General features: G+C 43.0%; 1 protein-coding gene and 1 long non-coding RNA gene across 4 annotated transcripts; one reads left to right on the forward strand and one right to left on the reverse strand.

Moving 5' to 3' along the window:
- Positions 1–411: 411 nt before the first annotated feature.
- On the reverse strand, positions 412–9,610 carry ARHGAP9 (Rho GTPase activating protein 9). Its single transcript, XM_069080115.1, has 17 exons — positions 9,263–9,610; positions 8,657–8,877; positions 7,725–7,946; positions 7,125–7,247; positions 6,728–6,832; positions 6,119–6,180; positions 5,713–5,800; positions 5,306–5,401; positions 5,026–5,124; positions 4,425–4,563; positions 4,128–4,229; positions 3,872–3,970; positions 2,907–2,984; positions 2,676–2,729; positions 2,290–2,424; positions 1,963–2,068; positions 412–1,497 (listed from the first exon to the last, which is right to left on the reverse strand). Exons 1-17 carry the CDS (start codon positions 9,576–9,578, stop codon positions 1,320–1,322), a joined length of 2,223 nt encoding a protein of 740 aa, XP_068936216.1. The 5' UTR covers positions 9,579–9,610; the 3' UTR covers positions 412–1,319.
- On the forward strand, positions 7,636–22,155 carry LOC138155075 (uncharacterized). Of its 3 annotated transcripts, XR_011166755.1 has the most exons (4): positions 7,636–7,771; positions 9,949–10,058; positions 13,052–13,307; positions 20,086–22,155. It is a non-coding gene; the product is annotated as an uncharacterized lncRNA (long non-coding RNA). The 3 variants fall into 3 exon arrangements; XR_011166754.1 differs by lacking the exon at positions 13,052–13,307; XR_011166756.1 differs by lacking the exons at positions 7,636–7,771; positions 13,052–13,307 and adding an exon at positions 8,275–8,454.
- Positions 22,156–23,505: the final 1,350 nt, after the last annotated feature.

The raw sequence follows: 23,505 nt of genomic DNA on the forward strand, positions 1-23,505 counted from the left end.
CCTTATTAAAGGGCATGCCCAACCCAGCAACTCTTAATTGGTCCCTTAGTTTCCTTGAATGGAGGGCTATTGAAGATGACTGGCAGCTGAGTCAGGAGGTTCCATCTTCTCTTTTGGGTGTATTGCTTTGGGATTTTGCCTGCTCTACTTTGGACTTTCAGTGAAGAGGGAAAGGGATTTCTCTCCCATCTTCACCCTCCAGTGGCAATAGTGGCTATGAGTACATGGCAGCAAGACCACATCCTTGGCACTTGAACCTGAAACTTTAAATCCCTGGTTGTCTCTATCATTTTGTCTTTCTTCCCCGAGCACAGGTCTGCCACTCACAACCATAGATCCTGAGGTGTATCCTTTTCAGCCTTGGCAGGTACTCACAAGTTTAGAAGTTCCTGAGTTTTTGAGTTGGTGATGGCTGCCCAATACAAGATGCCTCCATCGACTATACTACTTCTACAGGAAAAAAAATGATCACATGATTCATCCTGAAACTAGGGATAAAGATCTATGTCTGGTTGGACCAGAAGATCTGAACCTTTTCATCTACTTGGACAGTACAAATCCAAGTTGAATGTGAAATATTTGTTCAGCAGCAGCAGTCCCATAAAATGTCTTTACTTCTTAGGGATTTGATAATGGCTGTGATATATTATTTTTTATTTTTAAGTATTTGTTAATACATGGATGAGTCTTTTGTATTTTAATTGTAACAGGAGCTTCAATAGCTACTCGAGTAAAAGCAAATAACCGTCCTATATCTGATTTTGTAAATGAAGTACCTTTTCTGGAAGGGACTCTCTTACCTACCTTTGGGAAAGACTGTAAATAGGAGTCACACCTAAGTTGTCTCTAACAGAGACAACTCCTCAGAGTTCTAGTTCTTGATGGGGGCACAATGAGCCAGAGTGATGAGAGAAATCTAATCTTCTTTTTTCACGGTCAGGTCACCCCCAGGATGAATCTGGAGTATATGTGAGTCCTACCTTTTTGAAAGTGACTCAATACATGAAGATAAAATTCGGTGATACAGAATTTAAAGGGTATAATGTCCGAGACTCCCCCAACAAAGAATCTCTTCCCCCACTTCGAAAAAAATCACAGGTTCCCTTAATAGGGAAATCCTTAAAATGGAAATCACCCATTAAAACAGATAGTCTCCCTAAAATGTGTCTGACAAATGGAGATTTTCCCCAAATGTCATGGCTAAGAGAGGGAAGTCCTACTCAAATGCTATGGCTAACAAATAGAGGGCCTATCCCTCCTGCCCCCATTTTCAGAGTCGAAGTCATCTCAACAACCTTTTATAGGACAGAGTCCTCAATTCACGGGTTAGGAAAGAGACTGGTGAAGTCATTCAGCAGCAGTTGAACCAGCTGTCCAGGGTAGACGACATGAGCAGCTGGGTCAGAGGTCTCTTGCTCTGGTCTTAGCAATGTTGGTCCAAACACAATACCCAAGTTATGTGGAGTCATTCGGTTCTTGTCTGCATGTGCTATCACCCTGGGGATCAAAGTTAGAGGGATAACATGTATCACTCTTCACATTATATGAACAGAAGCCACTTTGGGGTGGGAGAGCTAAAGGAAGAAAGGAAGGAGGAGGGAAGAGAAAGAGAAGCTGTGACTTTTCCTTATGTCTGTAATTTTGCCTCCCCTGTCTTGCCCCATTTCCCTCTTGTCCTTGACCTCAAATGACCCTTGCTAATGAAATAAATGAGATGAATTATAAAGCACTTAGCACATAGTAGGTGCTTAATACATACTTATTCTCTTCCCTTCCCTGCTGATCAGACCCTACGTATAGTTCTATTTGCCATTTTCCCCTTTTCCACAACCCCAGATGCTCCCTCAGCTTCACCTATATAGATGTTCTCACTCTAGGTCAGCTTCTACCCGGACCTCTCCATTTGCAAGGAGTTTTTCCCCTAGCTCCTTCCCTCCCAGACAGATGTTCTTCCATCATTACCTGCACAGATGTTCCAGGAGGCACCGAAGAGTGTCTTGATTGGGCTTTGGCATGGAGCCTAGGAGCTCCTGTACCCGGGATAAGCGCTGCTCTGATTCAGGAAGTGCTAGAGAGAGAAAGAGTAACAGAAGCAGGGATGGGGGAGGTGCTCGAGCCCATGTTTAGGGTGGGGCAGACTTAGGGAATGACTTTACTGAGCCTTTGGCCATTAGCACTTCTTCCATACACTGAAGGGCATCTCTCCTCCTCCCCAGAAGCTGAGGTCCCCTGGTTCTCATCTCCCATTCACCCTCATATCAAAAGTTCTTCTAAATTCCCACCCCCTACCAAGGGCTTCTCGAAGGGGTGACAGCAGTGATGGTAGGACCAAGGGCTGGGGAAGCTCCCGAAGGAACAGCTTCAAGGCTCCAGTCACCACGTGGATGTCATCCCACTCCGCACTGTCCAGATCCAGGCGGCCCTCTGTAGGGGGAAAGGATGTGGGAGTGCAGAGAAAAGCACAGTGTGGATTAGGGGAACACAGAAGGGATGAGAAGTTTAGGAATTAGAAGGAGGACACAAGCTTAGGCTATCCCGGGGCTTAACACAGGAAATTGAGAGGCTGGGGACAACCCATCCAGGTTTAGATTGCTTTCTAGGGGAGCTGGGAGAACATGGAACACTCAAAAGATGTGGAAAAACTGGGGGGGGGGGTGGAAACTCCATGTAAGTACCTTGTCCTGGCTGCTCGGGAAACAGATATCTTCCATCAGAGGTCACGGCTCGTTCTGTCAGATACAGCAGGGAGAGAGAGAGGTCAGTGTCAATATCCAGGTCCCCAACAATTATTCCTCCTAGTCAGTGTTGAAATATTTCTCCATCTCTCAAACTTTCCAACTGGGTCCTGCTATCCCTCCCCAATCTCCCACGTACCAATACCAATACTTAACTTCAGTTCCTCCTACCTCTGTCCACCAGGAACCGAAGTTTCTGGATGATAGCCAAATTCCCACTGACTCTGTAAATTCCATCCACATCCAGACCTACAGGTGGGATATGACGAAGCAAAGGAGTGAACCTGGGAGCAGGTCTACCCTCTTTCCAATACAGTCTTCACACAGCTACCTGAATCTTCTGTTCCAATCACTGGATTCCAGGACTCAAAAATCTTCAGAGACTCCTAATATCTCCTCCCTAAAAGTACCAATTTCTGATCCTGGCATCTAAATTCTTCTAAAGTCTGCCTCCTACCTCCTTTTCGAACTTTATGTTACTCCCCTCCACATATCCAAGTTCCAGTCAAATTAAAATAGTCTACTCCATTTTGTTCTGCCTTCTATCTTGGGTCTTGGCTCATAATTAGAATAGATGATTCCATTTCATCAGCGTCTGTTAACTTGCCTTCTTCCCTTAAGGCCCAACTCAAGACCACTTTGCTTGGTCAAGAAGTGTTATTTGACTTTCCCCTCTTCACCAAAGAAGTGAAAGTGATCTGTCCCTCTTCTCAGTCCTCTTACCTGAACCTAACAATAACACTTATCTCATAGGTATTTTTATGATCCTTTCCACCTTCAATCAGATTGCATGCATCTTGTGATCAGGGTGTGTGAGTTCAGCACTAGCCCAGTCTCTAACTTAGCAGAAGCTTAAGACCATTCTGAAGAATGAATTGAAGATCTGAGAGAATTAGGAAAGTGTAAAAAGGAGTCTAGGAAATGTGTGGAGGAGGTATACAGAAGGCCTGGGGTGGGTGGGGCAGAAGGCTGGAAAGTTAGGCAGTGGAGAACAGAGACCACAGAAAGGCTTGGGGAAGAGTAAGAAGTTAAAGGAATTGTGTGTGTGTGTGTGTGTGTGTGTGTGTGTGTGTGTGTGTATGAGTGTGGTGGGGTGGAGGAAGGAGTGGGAGGCTGGGACTCTATGGGAAAGTCACCTCTCTTGTCCACAGTATCTATGCAGAGCCTGAAAAAGTTTGGCACAGTACTCCCTTCTCTCTTGCACAGAGACTCCAAGTGGCAGCCAAACACCTGGTCTGGGAGGGACAGGAGAAGAGAGATTCTTATTAGCCTGGGCAATTTATGCTAAACATAAATTCCCTCTTCTTCTTGCCTCCCCTCCCCCAACTTGAAGTGAACAACCCCCTCCTAATCTTGGAAAAGTCTTTAACCAATGAAACTCAGATCCCATACCTCGGAGGAGTCCTCGCTCCTGTAGACTCTGCAAGGGAGGTCTCTTTGCTATCAGCCTTTTCAGCTTGTTCTTCACTCGATTTTGCTCTTCAGGGCCCCGAGCTGAGGAAGTAAGTGTAGGGTTAGGGTAGAAAGCTGGGAGGGGGAACTGAGAAAGGCCCCAGACCTCCCTGAGCATCCTGGGATGCATCCCCTAAGTGAGGATTAGTCACAGTGGCTCTGGCCCAACTCATTCCCTGACATCTGGCCTTGCTCTGCCTCCTAGCTCAGGCTGTTGCACTAAATCTAGTTTCTTACAAGAGATCCTGTAGCTTCCTCCTCGACGTCCTAGCAGGGACTTCGGTTCTGGTTCCTCATCTTCTTCACCCTGGCTCAGCTCCTCAAGCTCTCCTGGCCCAGACCCAGATAGTCGAAGTTCCAGAGGGTTCTCACGCTCCTGGAATCACACAGAGCTTGGTATTAGGATGTCTACCATGGACCAGAGCTGCCTCTCTTAAGGACAGTCTGCTCTCTGGCCAACTGCCAACTGGACCCTGCATGAGGGTAGGGTCAGGAAAGAAAATTGAGGCCATTACTGCCTCCCTCTCAGGGTCTCTAACTCATTGGGGTGTCAACTCTCACCTGAGTGTGGGAAGGGTGAAATGGTGGGGTCCACGCACTACTGCTTGAGGGGAAAGAGTGATGAGCTAGGGAGAGACTGTTGTACTCGATCCTGGGAGATTTCTGGCATCTGGAATCTTTGTGTGTTCTAATTTAACCCTTAGTTCCAATGTTAGTCTTATACCTTTACCCAGACCCCCACTCTTCAACTCCTGTTTGTTTGACCAAACCCCTCTGCCTAACCTTATCCCTGGATTTCCCTCCCAGACCCTACACCATAGGCTCTTGGCCCCCTGACCAGGCGGTCGATGACCTCCCGAAGTGCCCTGTGCCAGGCTCGGAATTCTGTCTCATCATCAGACTGCAGCAGGAACTCATGTCCAGGAACAGTACGCACCTGAAAGTCACAGAAAGGTCTAGTGGTGGAGGGATGTGACTTGGGGGAAGACAGATATTTGGGAAATATGTCGGGTCTGGCTTCTGGAAGTAGAGAGATGATGGGCAGAGAGACATCAGACAGAAGACCAGGACAGTAATATATATTGTCAGAGAGGGGAGTGGGATGGACAGTCACTCACATGGAGAACATTCTGGCGGCTCGACAGATGTCTACCATGGGCCAGAGTTGCCCCTCTTAAGTCCACACTGCTCTCTGGCCGACTGCCAGCTGGACCCTGCATGAGGGTAGGGTCAGGAGAGAAAATTGAGGCCATTACTGCCTCCCTCTCAGGGTCCCTAACTCACTGGGGTGTCAAACCCTACCTAAGAGTGTGGGAAGGGTGAAATGGTGATAAGCTCCTCCCAACTCACTTTATACTTGCTCCCTGACCTCCTTACTATCTTCACCACTGCCACCTCTCAGTTTTCCAGTCCAGTGGGCAAATAGGGGAGAAAATGTATTCACCACTTGCCATCCCTTTCCTCCCTTTCAGACTCTCTCCTCCAACACCCCAACACCCTGTTGCCCAGTACACAGAACTCTCACCCATACAGCGGGAACTGAAGTTGGAGGAACTTTGTAAAACACCAAGCTATTTCCAGCCAACACCACCCAGGATGAGCCCCAGTTCTTCCTGTAGGGAGCATTTGGAAGATCATCACACCCCAGGGAGATAACTCCCCCTATCAACACCTTACCTCCTAGATCAGGGTATTCATATGGAGAGATATGGGGAGTGAACTTGGATGGGAAAAACACTCTATCTATATTTTCACTAGTCTTCGGCTCCTCTTGTGATCCTATGTATTTTATTTTATGCTTTTAAAAGCATTATTGTGAGAAGGGTTCTTAGGCTTTGTCAAACTGCCAAGGGGGTCCAGGAGCCAAAAGGTCTCTGATATGAACTCATCTTTCAGTTTTCATCCCCCATGACCAGCTTCCCAAGGCCTGCCTGAGCTTCCTGCCTCCCTCAGCAATCTTTGTCTTGTTGAGCATGCCGGACTTCTCCACCTCCTGTGTGAAAGACAAAAAAAATTATCATTAGACCCCACAGAGGTGTGTTCCAGGGGCTCAGGAGTTATCCCAGAGGAATTCCTGAAGCCCAGGAACCATCTCCAGAAGGCTGGGTGGATATTTTGGGAGAAGGGGAGGGTTGGTCTGAATTCAAGTAAGCAAAGATTTTTTATTATGCTTGGAAGGGGTGTGTGTGTGTGAGATAGACAGACAGACAGAGGCAGAGAGAGAGACAGAGAGACAGAGAGAGAGAGAGAGAGAGACAGAGAGAGACAGAGAGAGACAGAGAGAGAGAGAGACAGAGAGAGAGATGTGGGGATCAGCATAGACAGAGAAGGAGTAGCTGAGGGGAAAAGTCTATAGACTGATAAGTATCACTGGAGGTTGAGAGTGAGGTCAAACAAAGTGCTCTATGAATATTCAAAGAAGGGAGAAACCACTTTCTGCCCCGAAAGTGGAGGTAGAGATAGGGTTTTAGAGAAACGTTTGTACGGGATCCTAGAGACCCCGAGCAGCCAGGACAGTTAAGGGGGAAAGAGAGACTTACATGAGGGTCATCCAGGAGCTGAGGCTGGGATCTGCGGGCCAGGGAACCTCGGGAGTTGTCCGAAATGGAGGTCTGGGAGGAGGAGCCGGTGTGGCCGAGTGAGCACTGGGGGAAGAAATGGGAACCGTGGGCGTAGAAGTCAAGCCTTCCCATCTCAACTCCAGAGTCCGGAGGAAGAGGGGAAGGAAAGAGTACCTCAGAGAAGCAGGGGGTGGGCGGGGAACAAAGGAAACCGCGAAGTAGGGAGGAAAGATCAACCCCGGGGCAACAGAGGTGGGGTGTTTGTTTGGGGGGGGGGGGGAGGCGGGGAGTTTGATGGGTGGGGCAGGCTCCCAGAGCAAAGGGAAGACTAAACACCTTCCCCGGTGTGCAGATGAGGGAGTCAAAGATATCTCACTTGAGTGGGGAGCTTCTCCTTGCTTTCTGACACCTGATTGTAGGGTCCCGCACCCTTCTCCTCAGCCTGCTGGGCTTGGCCATCTCTTCCCAGGTGCGGGGACCCTTCCATGGAGTCGGGAGTCTGGTCGTGTGGAGGGAAGGGGAACAACCGAAACTAAATGACTTTGCAAAACAACCTCCCCCATCTCTTCCCTTCAAATAAAGGGTTCTTAACCTGTATCCCAGGAACTTGCTTTTTAAAAATGTTGATATCTTTTTGCTATATGATTTATAATATAATTTGTTCCCCTTATAATTTTACGTATTTTATTTTATGCATTCAAAAACATGATTCTGAGAAGAGGTCCAGAAGTTTCGAGACCGCTGAAGGGTACAATGACACGATCAGTCTTAAGAACCCCTCTGCTTTCAAAGGTTTTGCACAGCCCCTCAGATTCTGCATCCCACAATTGCGAGGGATGAGGAAATCCCTTCGAGAGAAAGTTTCACCTCCCGAAGGGGGAGGGGCGGAGGTGAATGGGGTGCTGGGAGCGAGAGAAGGGGGTGCGGTACACTGCAAAGAGGAAGGCCTTTCTTTTCCACAGATGAAAAGGCTCACCTTTTCACGAGCTCTTCGGGGAGGCTTCCAGGACGCCTGTCCAGTCAGTGAGTGGACGTAGAAACAGCGACCAGAGTCGAGGTCCAGATGCTGTTCCCAGAAGTCCAGCCGCTGTAGTGGGGGACGAGTGGGGCCTGGGGGTGGTGTCTGGGAGCAGCGGCGCAGGTCCACCAGGTTACAGTACAGAGGGGTCTCGGACATGGGGGACCAGGGTCCCGACTGCTGGGGGGCAAAGGGGAGGGAGGAAGAGACAGTAATAGGATGCTAATCCAAACTCCTCCTTAATTTTATTCCTCTTCTCCACAATCCACGACTCCTTCCTCCTTGCCCCGGGCCATTCAAGTCGTTTTCCAACTCCAATACCCTCCTCCCTATATTCTTACCACCAGCTCCAGACTGGGATGTCCCAGGTGCTGGCAGAGTTGTCCTCCGCCGTTTCTGATCCTCTTGCTCCCCTCCCCTTAACTTTACTCCTGCTGGCTTCCTGTTGCCAACTTCCCCCCCCAACACACAACCCTAACCCCAAGGCTCAAGGAAAGGGGAACATGCTGCCTGCTTGGGGGGTGGGGTGGGGCAGGGAGGAACTTAGGGCTCCACCCACCCACACCGCCTGCTCTGGCAGAAGAGACTAGTTAAACCGAGTCCCCTGACTTCGGGATCTGAAGAGGGGGTATTCTCCCTTCCCAAGGAGGACAGAGTGAGTGCGGAGTGCCTGAGACTATAAAGGGAGGTGAGAAGTTTAGGCCTCAGAGGAGAGGGGCTATTCCGATAACCTGAGGCTTTGGGGGGGTGGTATGGGGGGGGGTGGTGAACGTCGCAAGGGAATCAGGCTGTTTGATCATTTCAGAAATGCACAGAAAAGGCCAGGAGTCATGGGGCTGAGGACTCGGAATTCACTGGAATGATTTTAGGGGAAAAGGGGAATTTCTCACTCTGTTGGTGTTAGTTGTAGTTCTCAGATCTTCTTGAGAATGCAAATGCCCAGTCAGTCCACTTGAGAGGGATTGCAGTGGGTTGGGGCTCAGTCCAGTTGCACTAAGACTTCTTCGAATTCTTGGTGGAAGAGGAGGCTGCCAGGACTGGCTGGGGGATTTACTCTGGGATGACTGAGGCATGGATAATTCTCCCAGGGAAGAGTGAAACCGATTTGGTTCTGGTGACAGAGAATGAGGGAGGGAAAATAGATAGATGTGTAACCTTCCAAATTTGGGGTGGTTTCATTTTTCTGGGGGTCCAATGAACTTGGGATGGGCATTAGAAAGACAGAAGACAGACAGGGAACATAGTGGAAAAGGACAATAGATGGGACTTGAAATGTTGGAGGCTTGGGGAGAGATTGATGGGAAAAGTTGGAGCTGCTTATTAGAGGTATGGGGATCATTCGGAGGAAGGTATTGCTAAAAAAAACCCATGAAAAGGCAATTGAAGTAAGAATCCCTCATTAGTAATTAGGGGTATGATAAACAAAGGAGTTATTGAAACAAGGGCACATATTGAAGGGTGGTAGGACTGGGTGAGAGGAGGAGGGTTTCACTTACTAGGGGTACAGAGGAATTGGCTAGTATTAGTGGCCAAGGACCTCCGGGTGGATGTAGACTCTTCAGCCACGTATGCAGCAGGGACAAAAAGGGGTCTGGTGTTTCGAGGTGCTCCCAAAGGCCTCACCAACCACCAGTCTGGGTTGGTCTTTCGAAGCAGGAGGAATCGGTCACCTTCAGCCAAAGACACCTGGTGGCCATCTGCTCCCATGTAGGTGAAGCCATATAAGACATAGAGGCGGGCTCCCCGGGATGGGCCATGGGTCCCTAGCCCAAGGGTGTCCCTGGTTCCTGGCCACCATTTGCCAGAGAACATGGCAATTAGAAGCCCCTGATCACCTGCAGACGGGAGGCAGCATCAGACACCTAGAGTGAGGTAGAGATCAAAAACAGTAAGACAGAAGGTGAGGGAATCAGGGTGAAGAGATGTTATGTTCTCAATGCTGGAGTCAAAGTATGGTACATTTGTTCTTAGAATACAAAAGGATGATGGGATTTAGTGAGAGGTTCTTGGAAGAGAACATCTAAGCCCAAAACCAGGTGGGTGGTACGAATGTCAGAGAAACATATGCCTGAGGTGAGAGAGGATGTGGTCAGAGGGCTGGGTCAGGGACTGAGTGACTGACAGGGACAGGAAATCAGAGGAGCAACCTTAGCTGTTATTTCTTCCCTTATATGTCTTTCAGGGCCCATTGTATCCAGTACTGAAGAGTCATTGATCCTGGTTCCAACAGCCTGGGCTGGGGAGAGAGGGAGAAAAGGTCTGGATGAGGCCAGAGGTCAAACACAGGGAGAGGTAAAAGCAGACACTCAGAGACAAAGATAAAATTACTGAGCTAAAGACATACAGACATTGAAGTTTTTTTCACTATTGTTTCAGACTTAAGGCTGCCTGTTTCCTGTGCTGCCTTTGACTTTTAGAGACAAAAAGGTAGACAAAAAAAAAGCTAGAGCAACTGAGCTTGAAAAATGGAGATGGGGGGGCCAGATTCTCTCAGAATATAATTTTTTTTTTACAGTGAGGAGTCTTTCTACAACTCTCAGTCCCCAGCAGATTACGAGGGAACCAGTATCTCATTTATGGGAATAAAAGAGAATATTCCACAACTTCCTGCAAAGGAGAAGGGTAGCTTTCCCTCTGGCATGACCAGCACTTTTGATAATGCTCTAACCCAAATCTAGAGGCTACTTTTTCTCCCCCCTCCTTACCTGCCTACTCCTTTTTCCCCCTTTTTGTCTCAGCTTCTTTTACACCGTCTTAGTTTCACAGCCTGGTTGTGTGAGGAGGTGACCAAGGTCCCCACCGGCTGTGACATCAGATAATCCACTCCCTTCCCCCAACATGTGACAAGAGGGCTGGGCCTCAGCTGGCTGAATCATGATTGACCCTCACTTATTTCCCCTTATAAAATGGGAACAACCTTTCCTCTCAAACCTCTGTGTCTCCTTTAGTAATCTGCTTGGGATCCAGAGGAGAAGAGGTTATTTGCATAATACCCCTTCCCTTCCAATGCCCATCATCTCTGTGCATTTTTCTCCATTTCTCCTCCCTACCTTGTGTCTCCTTAAGCTGTTTCCGCCTAGAGAAATAACTTGTTACTAAATGCAAAAAGATCTTTCTCCCTCCACCCCCATCCTAGTATAAGATTAATGTTCTATTAACTAATTAAATTCTTTTAATTAATCAAATTGAACTAATTGCTTTAGTTACCTTCAGTCTGGTACTACTTCTGACTATACCTAATTTCTAACTGCATTTTTTGCCGTGAGAGAAAGCACACTAGATTTTGACTTCAGTTGGAATCCTGGCCATGATTCTAACAAACTGTGTCTTGGAGTCTCTTTTATGGTATCAGAGGATACAGAACTGAAAGGGACCTTAGGTAGGTTTCACTCTTCACAAATGAGATGAGGAAACAGGTGTATTTGTGATCTGCTAAAATGATATATGACAGTCTATTACTCCCCATCACCATCTCTTAAGTTCTAGGCAAACTGGCCTGTTAATTGTTCAAATGTATACTATTCCATGTCCATTGTGCCTTTGTACAAGCTGTCCACTATGCCAGGAAAGCTTTCCCTTCTTGGTTCTGCCTCTTAGAATCTCTAACTTCCTTCTAGGCTCATTTTAGGAGTCAACAAATTACAGGAAGCTTTTCCTGATCCTTTCTCAAATTTAGAATGGTCACCTATCTGTCTACTACTTGACTTCTTATTGTCTTTCATTCTTATCCAGAGTTATAGGATAATCCAGGAGTATAATTGAATATTTCCTTATTAATGACTAAAATAGTAATATTTAATTAATTAATTAACATTATGACATTAATCAACTAGCTCCAAGTTATCACCTCCATTTTATTAAGTATAATTTAGAGACATTTTCCTATATACTCATATTCCTCTGCATATCAAAATCCCTATTCTCCTAGACTTAAATAAATATTTGTTACTATCTGTACAATTTATTGACCATGTAAACAATAATACAAAGACAGATACATATTTAACTGTGATCTCTTTCACAGCTGAAATGTAAGTTATTGTTTATGAAAGAAGTTTTTCAATTTTTCAAATAACATGTAATAAACTAGGGTGGGGATGTCACGTTGTCTAATTAAATAATGATTAAGAGGTTGAAATTTTGTTGATTTATTCGAAAATATAATACTTAGAGAAATTAATTCAGGTTATTCATTGGAAGGTCAAATACTAAAGCTGAAACTTGAATACATTGGCTACATAATGAGAAGATGGGATTCATTGGAAAAGACTCTGATGTCTGGAAAGGTTGAAGGCAAAAGGAAAAGGGGACGGCAGAAGAGGAGAGGAATAGTGTCATGGAAACAGTGAACATGAATTTGGATGGACTGTGAGAGATAGTGGAGGATAGAAGGGCCTGGCATGGAATGGTCCATGGTGTCATAGAGAGTCAGACACAACTAAACAACAACAAACCACATATACTCCTGGATCCTACTGGACCTATGGCTTATGAGAACATGGTAACAAACTGAATGGCAGGCTGAGGGGTGATTTAGAAAGTGAAGTGAGCATACACAAAAACCCTGTTGCATTTTTGTGGTAGTAAAGAACTGGGAACTAAAAGAGTGTCCATCAGTTGGAGAATGGTTGAACAAATTCACGGGCTAGGAATATAATGGAATACTATTGTGCTGTATGAAATGATGGAGGAAACAGTTTCAGAGAAATCTGGGAAGATTTGGATAAATTGATGCAGAGTGAAGTGAGCAGAACCAGGAGAACAAGTGATACAATATTGTTGTTTGTCTTCCATGCTTGAAGAGCACCAAAATGACATCATGATGTCAGGGCCAACGTACAGTATGTTCAACTTGACTGATCAGACTAATGTGAGTTCGTCAGGCACCAATAATTCATATGACCATTTGGAATGGAGATGTCTCTACATTTGTGCATCTCAGGTTTCTTTTGGAGTTACTGAAATTCTCTTTTGCTCATTGCACATTACCTTTTTTGATGTGGGCATGCCATGCTGCACAATCCTGTGCTGGTGTCTGCCATGTCTCACGACTGATTCCAAAGTTCTTCAGAGTGACCTTGAGACTGTCCTTGTATCAATTTTTCTGACCACCATGCAAGCGCTTGCTTTGTGTGAGTTCTTCATAAAAATAGTCTTTTAGGCAAACATAGGTTTGACATTTGAAACCTAGGCCAGCCCATCAGAACTTTTTGCTGTAGAGTTTGAATGCTTGACAATTCAGCTTGAGAAAGCTGTCCTCAGTGTCTGATATCTTATCTTGCCAGGTGATCTTCAGAATCTTCCTAATTCGGATGGAAGTAGTCCAATTCCCTGGCATGGTGCTGGTATACTGTCCAGGTTTCACAGGTATACAACAATGAGGTCAGCACAACAGCTCTGTATGCCTTCAGTTTGGTAGTCAGTCTAATACCTCTTCTTTCCCACCCTCTCCTTTGGAGCCTCCCAAACACTGAGCTAGCTGGCAATGCCTGTGTCATCCTCTTCATCTATGTGTATAGCCCTGGAAAGTATACTGCCAAGGTGGGTGAACTTATCCACAATATTCAATGTTTCTCTATTTGCTATAACTGATGGTTACCCGTCTGGATGGTATGGTGCTGGCTGGTAGAGAACCTCTATTTTCTTGGTGAGAATTGTTAGGCCAAAATTAGCACAAGTGGCCGAGATTTAATCTATATTTTATTGCATCGCAGCCTCAGAGGCTGCAATGAGTGCATAATCATCTATGAACAAAAAGTCAATTTGTACATAATAACCTTAAACAACTTTTAAATGCCCTAAAGACTCTGATCCATGCAATGACCAACCATGATTCCAGAGGATCCATGAAAAAAACATACCATCTACCTCCTGCCAGAGAAATAGTAAACTCAGGGTACAGTTTGAGAATTATATTTTTGAAAATAGTTACTGCAGGAGATGTGTTTTGTTTGACTATGCATATTTGACTATGCAAAACGGGTTTTTCTTTTCTTTCATTTTCAGGGTGTATGGGAAAGTGGTAGACAGAGATGGTGAATTTTTGTTAGTGGGAAACATTAAATTTAAAAAATCTGAAAAAATAAATGTCATCCTATCTCTGAAGACTTTTGAATTTTTTCCCTTTCTTTTCTATAGGTATTTTCTCATAGATTCATAAATAAAAAGTGTTGAACAGTATTCCTGATGATTAATAACATTAACCTGCATACTTTTCTGTTTCATTTGATAGATATTAATTTTTGTGTAATGGTTTCATTATTTATTACTACACAGACTACATGTATCAAGATTAGTTTAGTATTACAGCATTGATCTTTTAAATATAAATTTCATATTGTCACGACTTTAAAACTGGAAATGTTATGTTTTATATACATGGTGAAGTTTTTGGACTAGAAATTCATTTGTTGTTGTTTCAGTCGTGTTTGACTCTTTGTGACCCCATTTGGGATTTTCTTGGCAAAGATATTGGAGTGGTTTGACATTTCCTTCTCCGGATCATTTTACAGATGAGGAAACTGAGGTAAACAGTGCTAAGTGGCTTGTCCAGAGTCACATAGCTAGTAGATATCAGAGGCTGGATTTGAACTCAAGTCTTCCTGACTCCAGACCTGGTGCTCTAACCACTGTGTTACTTAGTTGCCATGAAAATTCATGAGTCTCTTAATTTCTGGAGGTATCCAGAGGATAAAAACAAAGACAAGATCAAAGGATGGGGAGATTGCAAGGTGATTTTTAGTAAATTTGGTCTATTTCCTTAGTACTTTGTACCTTTCCCAAACTATTGGCTCATTTAATGATAACAGATTCACTGACAGTAGAGAGCTGTTTTATACATCTCCTTTTGAGTAAGAGGAGGCATTTGTCAAGAAAATAGAGGCCTTGCTGAGAAAAGAAGTCCCAATAGCAAAGGAAGCTGAAAAAAGACACGAGTCAGAAATGGACAGCTCAGTTGAGAGAGAACAGAAAGACACAAAAAGAGATCATTTACCTGGGGGTGAGGCAAGAAGTAGATCATCAGAGAAGGACAGAAAAGTACTACTTGTGGAGAAGACTAAGTATAGGTTTATCTCTGAAAAGAAGGATTACCAATAGGGAGACCCTTCTAGAGTTAAGGTTAAGTTTGTGTCTTAGATGCCTTTGTCAGCCTGGTAAAACTTACAGACTCCTTCTCAGTCCAGTGTTTTAAATGCATAAAATAAAATGCACAGGGATTACAGAAGAAACCGATCATGTTGAAATAATGATGTTTTTTTCTGATCCAAATTAATGGGCTGATATTTCAGGGTGTCTATGGACCTTAGGTTAAGACCCCCTACTCTAGAGCATTTTCTATCAATCATTCTGTCAAAAAAGCATTTACCTAGCACAGCGAGTAAGAGCACCAGCTCCAGTGTCGGGATGACCTGGGGATCGAATCTGGGCTCCAACACTTAGCACCACACCCAGAAATAACTGGCCGTGTTACCTTGAACAAGTTACTTAACCCTGATTGCTCATTTAAAAAAAAAAAAGCATTTACCAAGTGTTTATCATCTGCCAGGTACTGTGCTAAATGCCAAGAATACGAAGAAAGGGAAAAAAATCCCACCAAGTTCCCTTCCCTTAAAGTACTCCTTTTCTAATGGGGGAGACAACATGAAAATAACCATGTACCTATGAGACAACTACAATGTAAATGGAAGGTAATCCCAGAGAAAAGGCACTAGCTAGGAGGGGAAGATGGAAGAAGGGGGAGAAAGCAAGGAAAGGTCTGCTGCAGAAGGTGGTATTTAAGCTGGGGTCTTGAAGAAAGCCAGCGAACCCAGGAAGTGAGCAAGGAGGGCATTCTAGCCAGTCCAAAGAAATGCTCAGAGGTGGGATATGTCAACAGCAAATAATTCGGGATCTCTAGGTGATAGAACGTGTGGAGAGTTGAACCGCAAGAGTCACACTGATAATACAGATTGCAAGATAAAAGTTCAAAAAGAATCTCTGGAAAGATGGAACAATAAACAAAATTTTTCTATTTGTGAAAAATGAAAAACCAAAAGAACAAAGGTCATCATGGTTTGGGGCAAGCCCTAGTATGGCACAAGTGAAGAATTGTTTTCTTTTTTTTTTAAATAAGCTTTCATTGATATTTTCTGTTTCTTACACCACCATAGAGTCCTATGTATCCCTACACTTTCCCCTCCCAGAGAGCCATCCCATATGATAAATAGCATTTTTTTTAGAGAGGGGGAAAAAGTCAGCACAACTGATGGATACGTTGAAAAAGTCTGTAAACCTGTGCAATTCTCATTTCCACAAAGAGGTGCTTTGGGGATGTCTTCTCATCCCTCCGTATTTGAGTCCTGTTTCGGTTTTATCAACTTGTTATATTTACTTTTGATCTTTTGGTGTGTTGTTTTTCTTTCCATTTATGTTGTTGTAGTTACTGTGTATATCGCTCTGCTTATTTCACTCTTCATCAATTCATATATATCTTTCCGTGTTTCTCTGTATTTATCAATGTATATAGTTTCTTACAGCATAGCAATTTGTTCTGTCATTCCCAGATTGATAGGCGTCTACTTTGTTTCCAATGCTTTGTTGTTGTTCTGTGGTGTCCAACTCTTAATGACCCCATTTGGAGTTTTCTTGGCAAAGGTACTAGAGTGGTTTGTCATTTTCTTCTCCAGCTCATTTCACAGATGAGGAAATGGAGACAAAGTTAAATGACTTGCCCAGGGTCACACAGCTAGTAAATGTCTGAGGCCAGATTTGAACTCAGGAACATGAGTCTTCTTGATTCTAGGCTTGGTACTGTATTCACTGCACCACATAGCTACTCTTCCAATTCTTAGCTATCACAAAGTACATTTCCACAGCACTTTTTGTGATAGCTCCAATTTTTGGATATCACAAAAAGTAAATATTTTGGTGTATATGGGGACATTTTCTTGTCAGTGTCTTCCTTGGGGTATAAGTTTAATAAAGGAATCTTTGGTTCAAAGAGTATAGACATTTTAGTCACTTTATCTGTATAATTCCTAATTGTTTTGTTTGTTTGTTTTTTGGAGGGGGGAGGGAAGAGCAATTGGGGTTAAGTGACTTGCCCAAGGTCACATGGCTAGTTTTTGTGTTAAGTGTCTGAGGCCGGATTTGAACTCAGGTCCCCCTGACTCCAGGGCTAGTGCTCTATTCACTCTGCGACCTGGCCGCCCTACCTAATTGCTTTCTAAAATGTAATATTTCACCACCTACAATGTGTTAATATTAGTGTCCCTTTTTCCATAACCCCTCCAACACTGACTGTTGCCATTTTTTGTCCTTTTGTGTCAATTTGCAGGATATGAGGAAAAAACTCAGGGTTGTTTTGATTTAAAATTCTCTTGTTTATTTGTAGCATTTTTTATATGGTTGTTAGAATTATTTTCTAATGCAACTGTGATCTGAATGAACATATATGTGATAAATGCACTCAAAAGAGGAATGACAAGTTGGTGTGTAAGAAACAAAATTCCAAAGATTCAGAAAACAGTGATGCATCCAGATATGGAAATGTCTTGCATACCAAAAGTATTGAGAATGATCCATTATCGTGGGTTCTACCAATTTGATTCAAGAATACCATCATTAGCATACAACCAGAGAAGTGAAACTCTTTTCCATTACAACTAACTGCATGGCCATAAATATGTCAAGTACATTTGAGAAGAGAAGTTCAGAGAAAACTGATGTCCACAGAACCAGTATTAAGAAACAAATGATGGGTCAAAAATGAGTACATGACTTAGACATAAAGGGTGATACCATAAGCAAATTAGAAGCCAAGAAATAGTTTATCTGTCAGATCTATGAAGAAGGGAAAAATGTAAGATCAAACAAGAGACAGAGAACATTATGAAATGCAAAGTGGGTAATTTTGATTACATTAAATTAAAAAGGTTTTTCACAAACAAAGTCAATGCAACTAAGATTAGAAGGAAAGCAGAAAGCTGGGAAAATTTTTATAGTCAATGTTTCTGGTAGAGGCCTCATTTCTCAAATATATGGAGAACTGAGTCAAATTTGTAAGAATACACGTCATTCACCAATTGATAAATGGTCAAAGGATACTGTAATGGGAATGTAAATTTTAAAGATCTTCCCTGCCCCTAGGCTAAAGTGCACCTGGAGCCTGGGGTGGGAGGCTTGTTTTTCAGTAGATACTTCTTGATTGGCCAGTGAGTCAATAAGGTTGTTACATTTTCTGAGCCAGGAGAAGGCTATGTAAGCCCTGCTGTGAAGCTTTGTTTTGGGGCTCACTTTCAGAAGTGTTCTGTGATTTGATCAGATGAAACTCAGGGAAGCCGTTGTCCAGAGCCCCCCTGGCTCTGAAACCCAGATGTTGTTTGGTATGGATGTGATGGTTAGACAGTTTGGAAAACTGTCTACTTGATCTGTTTCTCTGTCTTGATAATTCTGTCTGTATACTTTGAAGTTCGGGGTGCTGACCTCTTTCCCCTGAACTAGGTAAACGATACATATCTGACTGATTAAAGTAAGCTTGTTAACCCATTTTGAGTTGCTTTCCTTTATCAAAGCAGATCCAAGAACCTGTGTTGGCAGCAAACCCTGAGGACGCTTGGGGTGCTTGCCACTACAGATACGAAGAGGCAATTTTCAGATGAAGAAATTAAAGCTATCTATGGTCATATAAAAATGCTCTAAATCACTCTTGATTAAAGAAATGCAAACTAAAACAACTCTGAGGTATCATTACCCCACACTTACTGGATTGGTTAATATGACAGAAAAGGAAAATGACAAATGTTGGAAAGGATGTGAGAAAATTGGGACACTAATGCATCATTGGTGGAATTGTGAATGATTCAACCATTCTGGAGAGCAATTTGGAACTATGACCAAAGGGCTATAAACTGTGCATACCCTTGATTCGGCAATTCCACTACTGGGTCTATGTCCCAAAGAGATTATAAAAACAGAAAAAGTATCCACATGTACAAAAATGTTTATAGCAGCTCTTTTTGTGGTGGTAAAGACTTGGAAATTGAGGGGATTCCCATCAATTGGAGAATGGATGAACAAGTTGTGGCATATGAATGTAATGGAATACTATTGTGCTATAAGAAATGATGAGCAATGACTTCAGAAAAACCTGGAAAGTCTTATATGAACTAATGCTGAGTGAGATGAGCAGAACCAGGAGAATACTGTGCACAGTCACATTATGTGATGACTGACTTTGATAGACTTAGCTCTTCTCAGTAATGCAAGGATCTAAGACATCCAGAGAAAGAACTATGGAGTCTAAATGCAGATGAAAACATACTATTTGCTCTCCTTTTCTTTTGTTATTTTGTTTCTTCTTTCTTTCTTTTTTGCCTTTTGGAGGGCAATTGGGGTTAAGTGACTTGCCCAAGGTCACATGGCTAGTTTATGTGTTAAGTGTCTGAGGCTGGATTTGAACCCAGGTCCTCCTGACTCCAGGGTCAGTGCTCTATTCACTGCACCACATAGCCCCCCCTTGTTTCTTTTCTCTCATGGTTTCCTCCATTAGTTCTAATTCTTCTTTACATCATGACTAATGTGGAAATATGTTTAATATGATTGTATAAGTAGAGTCCATATCAGATTACATGCCATCTTGGGAAGGGGGGAGGAGAGAGGGAGAGAACATTTAAAACTCAAAATCTTATGAATGCTGAAAACTAAAAATAAATAAATAAAATTTAAAAACAGGTGGGGGAATACCCATATGCATTTCTTTTCTTGGTCACAAAAAATTGGAAATTGAGGGATGCCCATCAATTGGGGAATGGCTGAACAAGTTGTGGTATATGCATGTAATGGAATATTGTTGTGCTATACTAAATGATGAGCAGATGGATTTCAGAAAAACCTGAAAAGATTTACATGAACTGATGCTGAGTGAGGGGAGCAGAACCAGGAGAACATTGTCCATAGTAACAGCAACATTGTTCAATTATCAATTATGATCAATATCAATCTTCTCAGCAATACAATGATTCAAGACAATTCCATAAGAATCATAATGGAAAATGCTATCCACATCTGAAGAAAGAACTATGGAGTCTAAATGCAGATAGAAACATACTATTTTCACTTTTTTTTGTTTTTTCTTTCTTGTGGTCCCCCCACCCCCTGCCTTGCTCTGATTTTTCTTTCACAACATGACTAATGTGGGAAAATGTTTAACGTGATTGCGCATGTATAACCTATATCAGATTGCTTGCTGTTTTGGAGAAGGGTGAGGGAAGGAAGGGAGGGAGAAAAATTTGGAACTCAAAATCTTATAAAAAATAAATATTAAAAATTATCTTTACAGGTAATTGGAAACGATGAAATACTATAAAAAAAACAACAACAAATGATGGTGTGAGGTTGGAGGCCTGAGTTTGTGATGAAGAACAGAAGCAAGATGACAAAAGTTTGCTTAAAGACTTTGATGTACAGAGAATGTTGAAGAGATTTGAAATAGACATTCAACAAATTTGACAACCAGATAGAAAAGCTTGAGTGTGAGACAGCTCAGCTAAAGAAGAAATTGGGAAAGTGAGGTAGATCAAAGACCTACAATTTATAAAACAAGAAACAAAATATCAGTTTTTTTACAAAATTACTACTCAAAGATATTAAAAAGAAAACTGATACATTGAAACTAATTCAAGCTCAGCTTGCTTCCCAGCCCCCTCTGGGACAAAGTTAAGCCATAAAGTTTAGAATACTGATAGTGAGCCTATGCCATCAACCAATTTAGGTACATAGATGGAAGGATACATAGGCTCTGTGTTAGGTATTAGGAATACAAAGACAAATGTAAAACATTCCCTTTACTCAGTTTACAATCTACGGAAGACACAAGCATATAATAGGCAGGAGTGTGCTAGAACCAGATTGAACTGGCTCAGAACTGATTGTTAAATTTTCAATATGATAAGTTACACTTTGGAAATTAGCAAGCTTGCAAATCAGGGCTTGATTTTTTAGTTTTGATGATTGTCTAGACTCAAAAAAGTGACGGGGAAAAAAGATATTTATGCAGATTAAATTTAAAGGTGTATCTAGTATTTCCTCCCCCTCCCCTTCATCTTGTTCTTCAACATTTACCAACATATGGTAGTACATGAGGACCCAAATTCAAATCTGACCTCAGACACTTAACACTTACTAGCTGTGCAACCCTGGGCAAGTCACAACCTCATTTGCCTCCAAAAATATAATTTGATTAATCCATCCCATTTTAAGTAAGTGGTAAGATGTTATATCCTGTTACCTTAAGTGATGCCTCTTGAAGTAAGTGACAAGATACTTTCACTAGGTGGGAACACATCTCACTCAAAGACTACACTAAGGTCAAAAGGCTCCTGAAAACCACTAGAGGAACTAGAGTGGTGTTGCTTAAGGAAGTGTGTTCCAGTTGGTTGAAGAAACTTGGCCACATTTTTTAAGACTGTCTATAAAATAGCATGACTTTCTGAGCTGGAAGCTTAGAGTAGAACCTTTCCAGCAAGATCCAGAGGAGGAATCTGTGGGAGGAGGGGAGAGGAAAGTTTGGCCTCAGCTTCTGCCTGCCCCCTCCCCTCACCCTCACCTTTGCCAAAGGAGGATCCTGTGAACTTCAAATGTGGACTTCCCATCTGGGGACAGTATTGTCCCCAGAACAGCAGGGGAGGTTCAAGTGTCTGTGCTGGGAGCTGAGAACTAACTGGATATGAGGAGGAAAGGCCGATTCAAGGTTCAGCAAGCAGCCCAGAAGAAAAGTAATTTTGTACATGTTAAGGATTCCATTTCCAGTAAAGGAGCTTTGCCACATCCTTTAAGCTTGAACCTACTTTCTTCTGGTCTCTCTATGTATTTGTGGGAGAGTTATGTCACAGACTTTTGGGAGATGTTGGTATTAAGTATTTTTAATATTATATGACCTTAGTAAAGAATCCTTCCTAAAAGGTAATTGTCTGGATGACTAATTGATATTGACTACTAATTAATGAGGAAACAAATCAGAGGGGTCTTGTGAATTATAGCATTAGAAATACACTCCCTCCCCAGCCCCTTGGAGTTAACTCCTAGACTCTGAGAGGACAAGCTGTAACTAAACTCTGGTCACTTGTTCTGCCAGTGAGAATGTAAGTGCCGTGTTTCCCCGATAATAAGACCTATCCCAAAAATAAGCCCTCCCCTTACTGTGTAAGATTCCTCTAAAATAAGCCCTATTTAGATTGCTACTGTAGTGAAGGTGATCCCCTGCGCTACACACTACATTATGGTACCCTCTGTATGCACCGTTCCCTCCTCCCCCCCGCCCCGTGAAACGCATGCCTCCCTCCGAGCTGCATCCAATCAGAGCTGCAGCAGTGAGTTCGTCATCCTGTTCTTCCCCAGTGATTTGCTTATTGAATAAAGGTACATTTTTTGGTTCACATTTACCTGTTTATTAAAATTGCTGTCAATGTTCATTAAAATAAGCCCTCCCCTGAAAATAAGCCCTCTGGTGTTTTTCTGTCCAAAAAATTTAACAAGACAGTGTCTTATTTTCGGGGAAACACGGGTATGAGAGATGAACTTCTGAGCTTACAGATGCTACAATACATGCAAGATAATTTTGGGGGAGAGGCAGTAGTAGTTACAAGGAATCAGGAAAGGTTTCTTCTAGAAGATAGGATTTGACATCATCCTGGAAAGGAAATTAAGGATTGTGGGAGGGCTAGAGGTAAGGAAATAGTGAATTCCAACCATGGAAGACGGCTAATTCAAAGGCATGGAAATGGAAGATGGAGTTTCACATATGAGTTTGGCTGGACCATAGTGTAAGTGGGAGAGAATAATGTGTAAAAAGTCTGGAAAGGGGGTTGCCAGGTGGCTCAGTGAGTAAGAGCACTGGCAGTGTTGGGATGACCTGGGGATCAAATCCAGGCTCAGATACTTAACACCACACCCAGAAATAACTGGCTGTAACTTTGAGCAAGTTACTTAACCCTGATTGCTCATTAAAAAAAAAAAAAGTCTGGGACCAAATTGTGAAGGACTTTAAATGACAGGAATTTTATATTTGATCTTTCAAGTAATGGGGAGCCACTGGAGTTTATTGCTCAGAGGAGTGACATGGTTAGATTTACACTGTAGGAAAATTGCTTTCAAAGCTGGGAGGAGGATGAATTGAAATAAAGAGAATTTTGGGACAGGGAGCCTAATTGTATTAATCCACTGAAGAGGTGATAAAGACCTGATTTGGAGTGTCTCTGTGCTCAGAGAGAAGGGAATAGATGAGAGAAGTCAGTACTACCAAAGAGGCAAAAATGACAAGATTTGGTAACTGATTAATATATGGAGGTTGAGGAAGGAGTTGAGGATGACAGTGAGGTGGGAAGGATGGTGGTTATCTCCACAGAAAAAGGTAAGTTCAGAAAGAGAGTTGGTTTTGAGGGAAAGATAAGTTTTGTTTTGGATGTGATGAGATGGAGATGCCAAAGAGACATCTTGTGGGAAATATGATAAAGCAGTTGATTTGGGACTGGAGGTTAGGAAAGAGACTAGGGTTGGACATTTAGATCTGGGAGTCATCAGCATAGAGATGATAATTGAACCCATGGGGTTTGATTGGGAGAGGGGAAGAGAGACAGAGACAGAGAGACAGAGAGACAGAGACAGAGACAGAGACAGAGAGAGAGAGAGAGACAGAGAGAGAGAGAGAGAGAGACAGAGAGAGAGAGAGAGAGAGAGAGAGAGAGAGAGAGAGAGAGAGAGA

Source organism: Petaurus breviceps, unplaced genomic scaffold (assembly GCF_028583685.1).
Source record: "Petaurus breviceps papuanus isolate PSGF00001 unplaced genomic scaffold, PetGlider_PUasm1.0 154, whole genome shotgun sequence".
In the NCBI taxonomy this organism is placed as follows: Eukaryota; Metazoa; Chordata; class Mammalia; order Diprotodontia; family Petauridae; genus Petaurus; species Petaurus breviceps.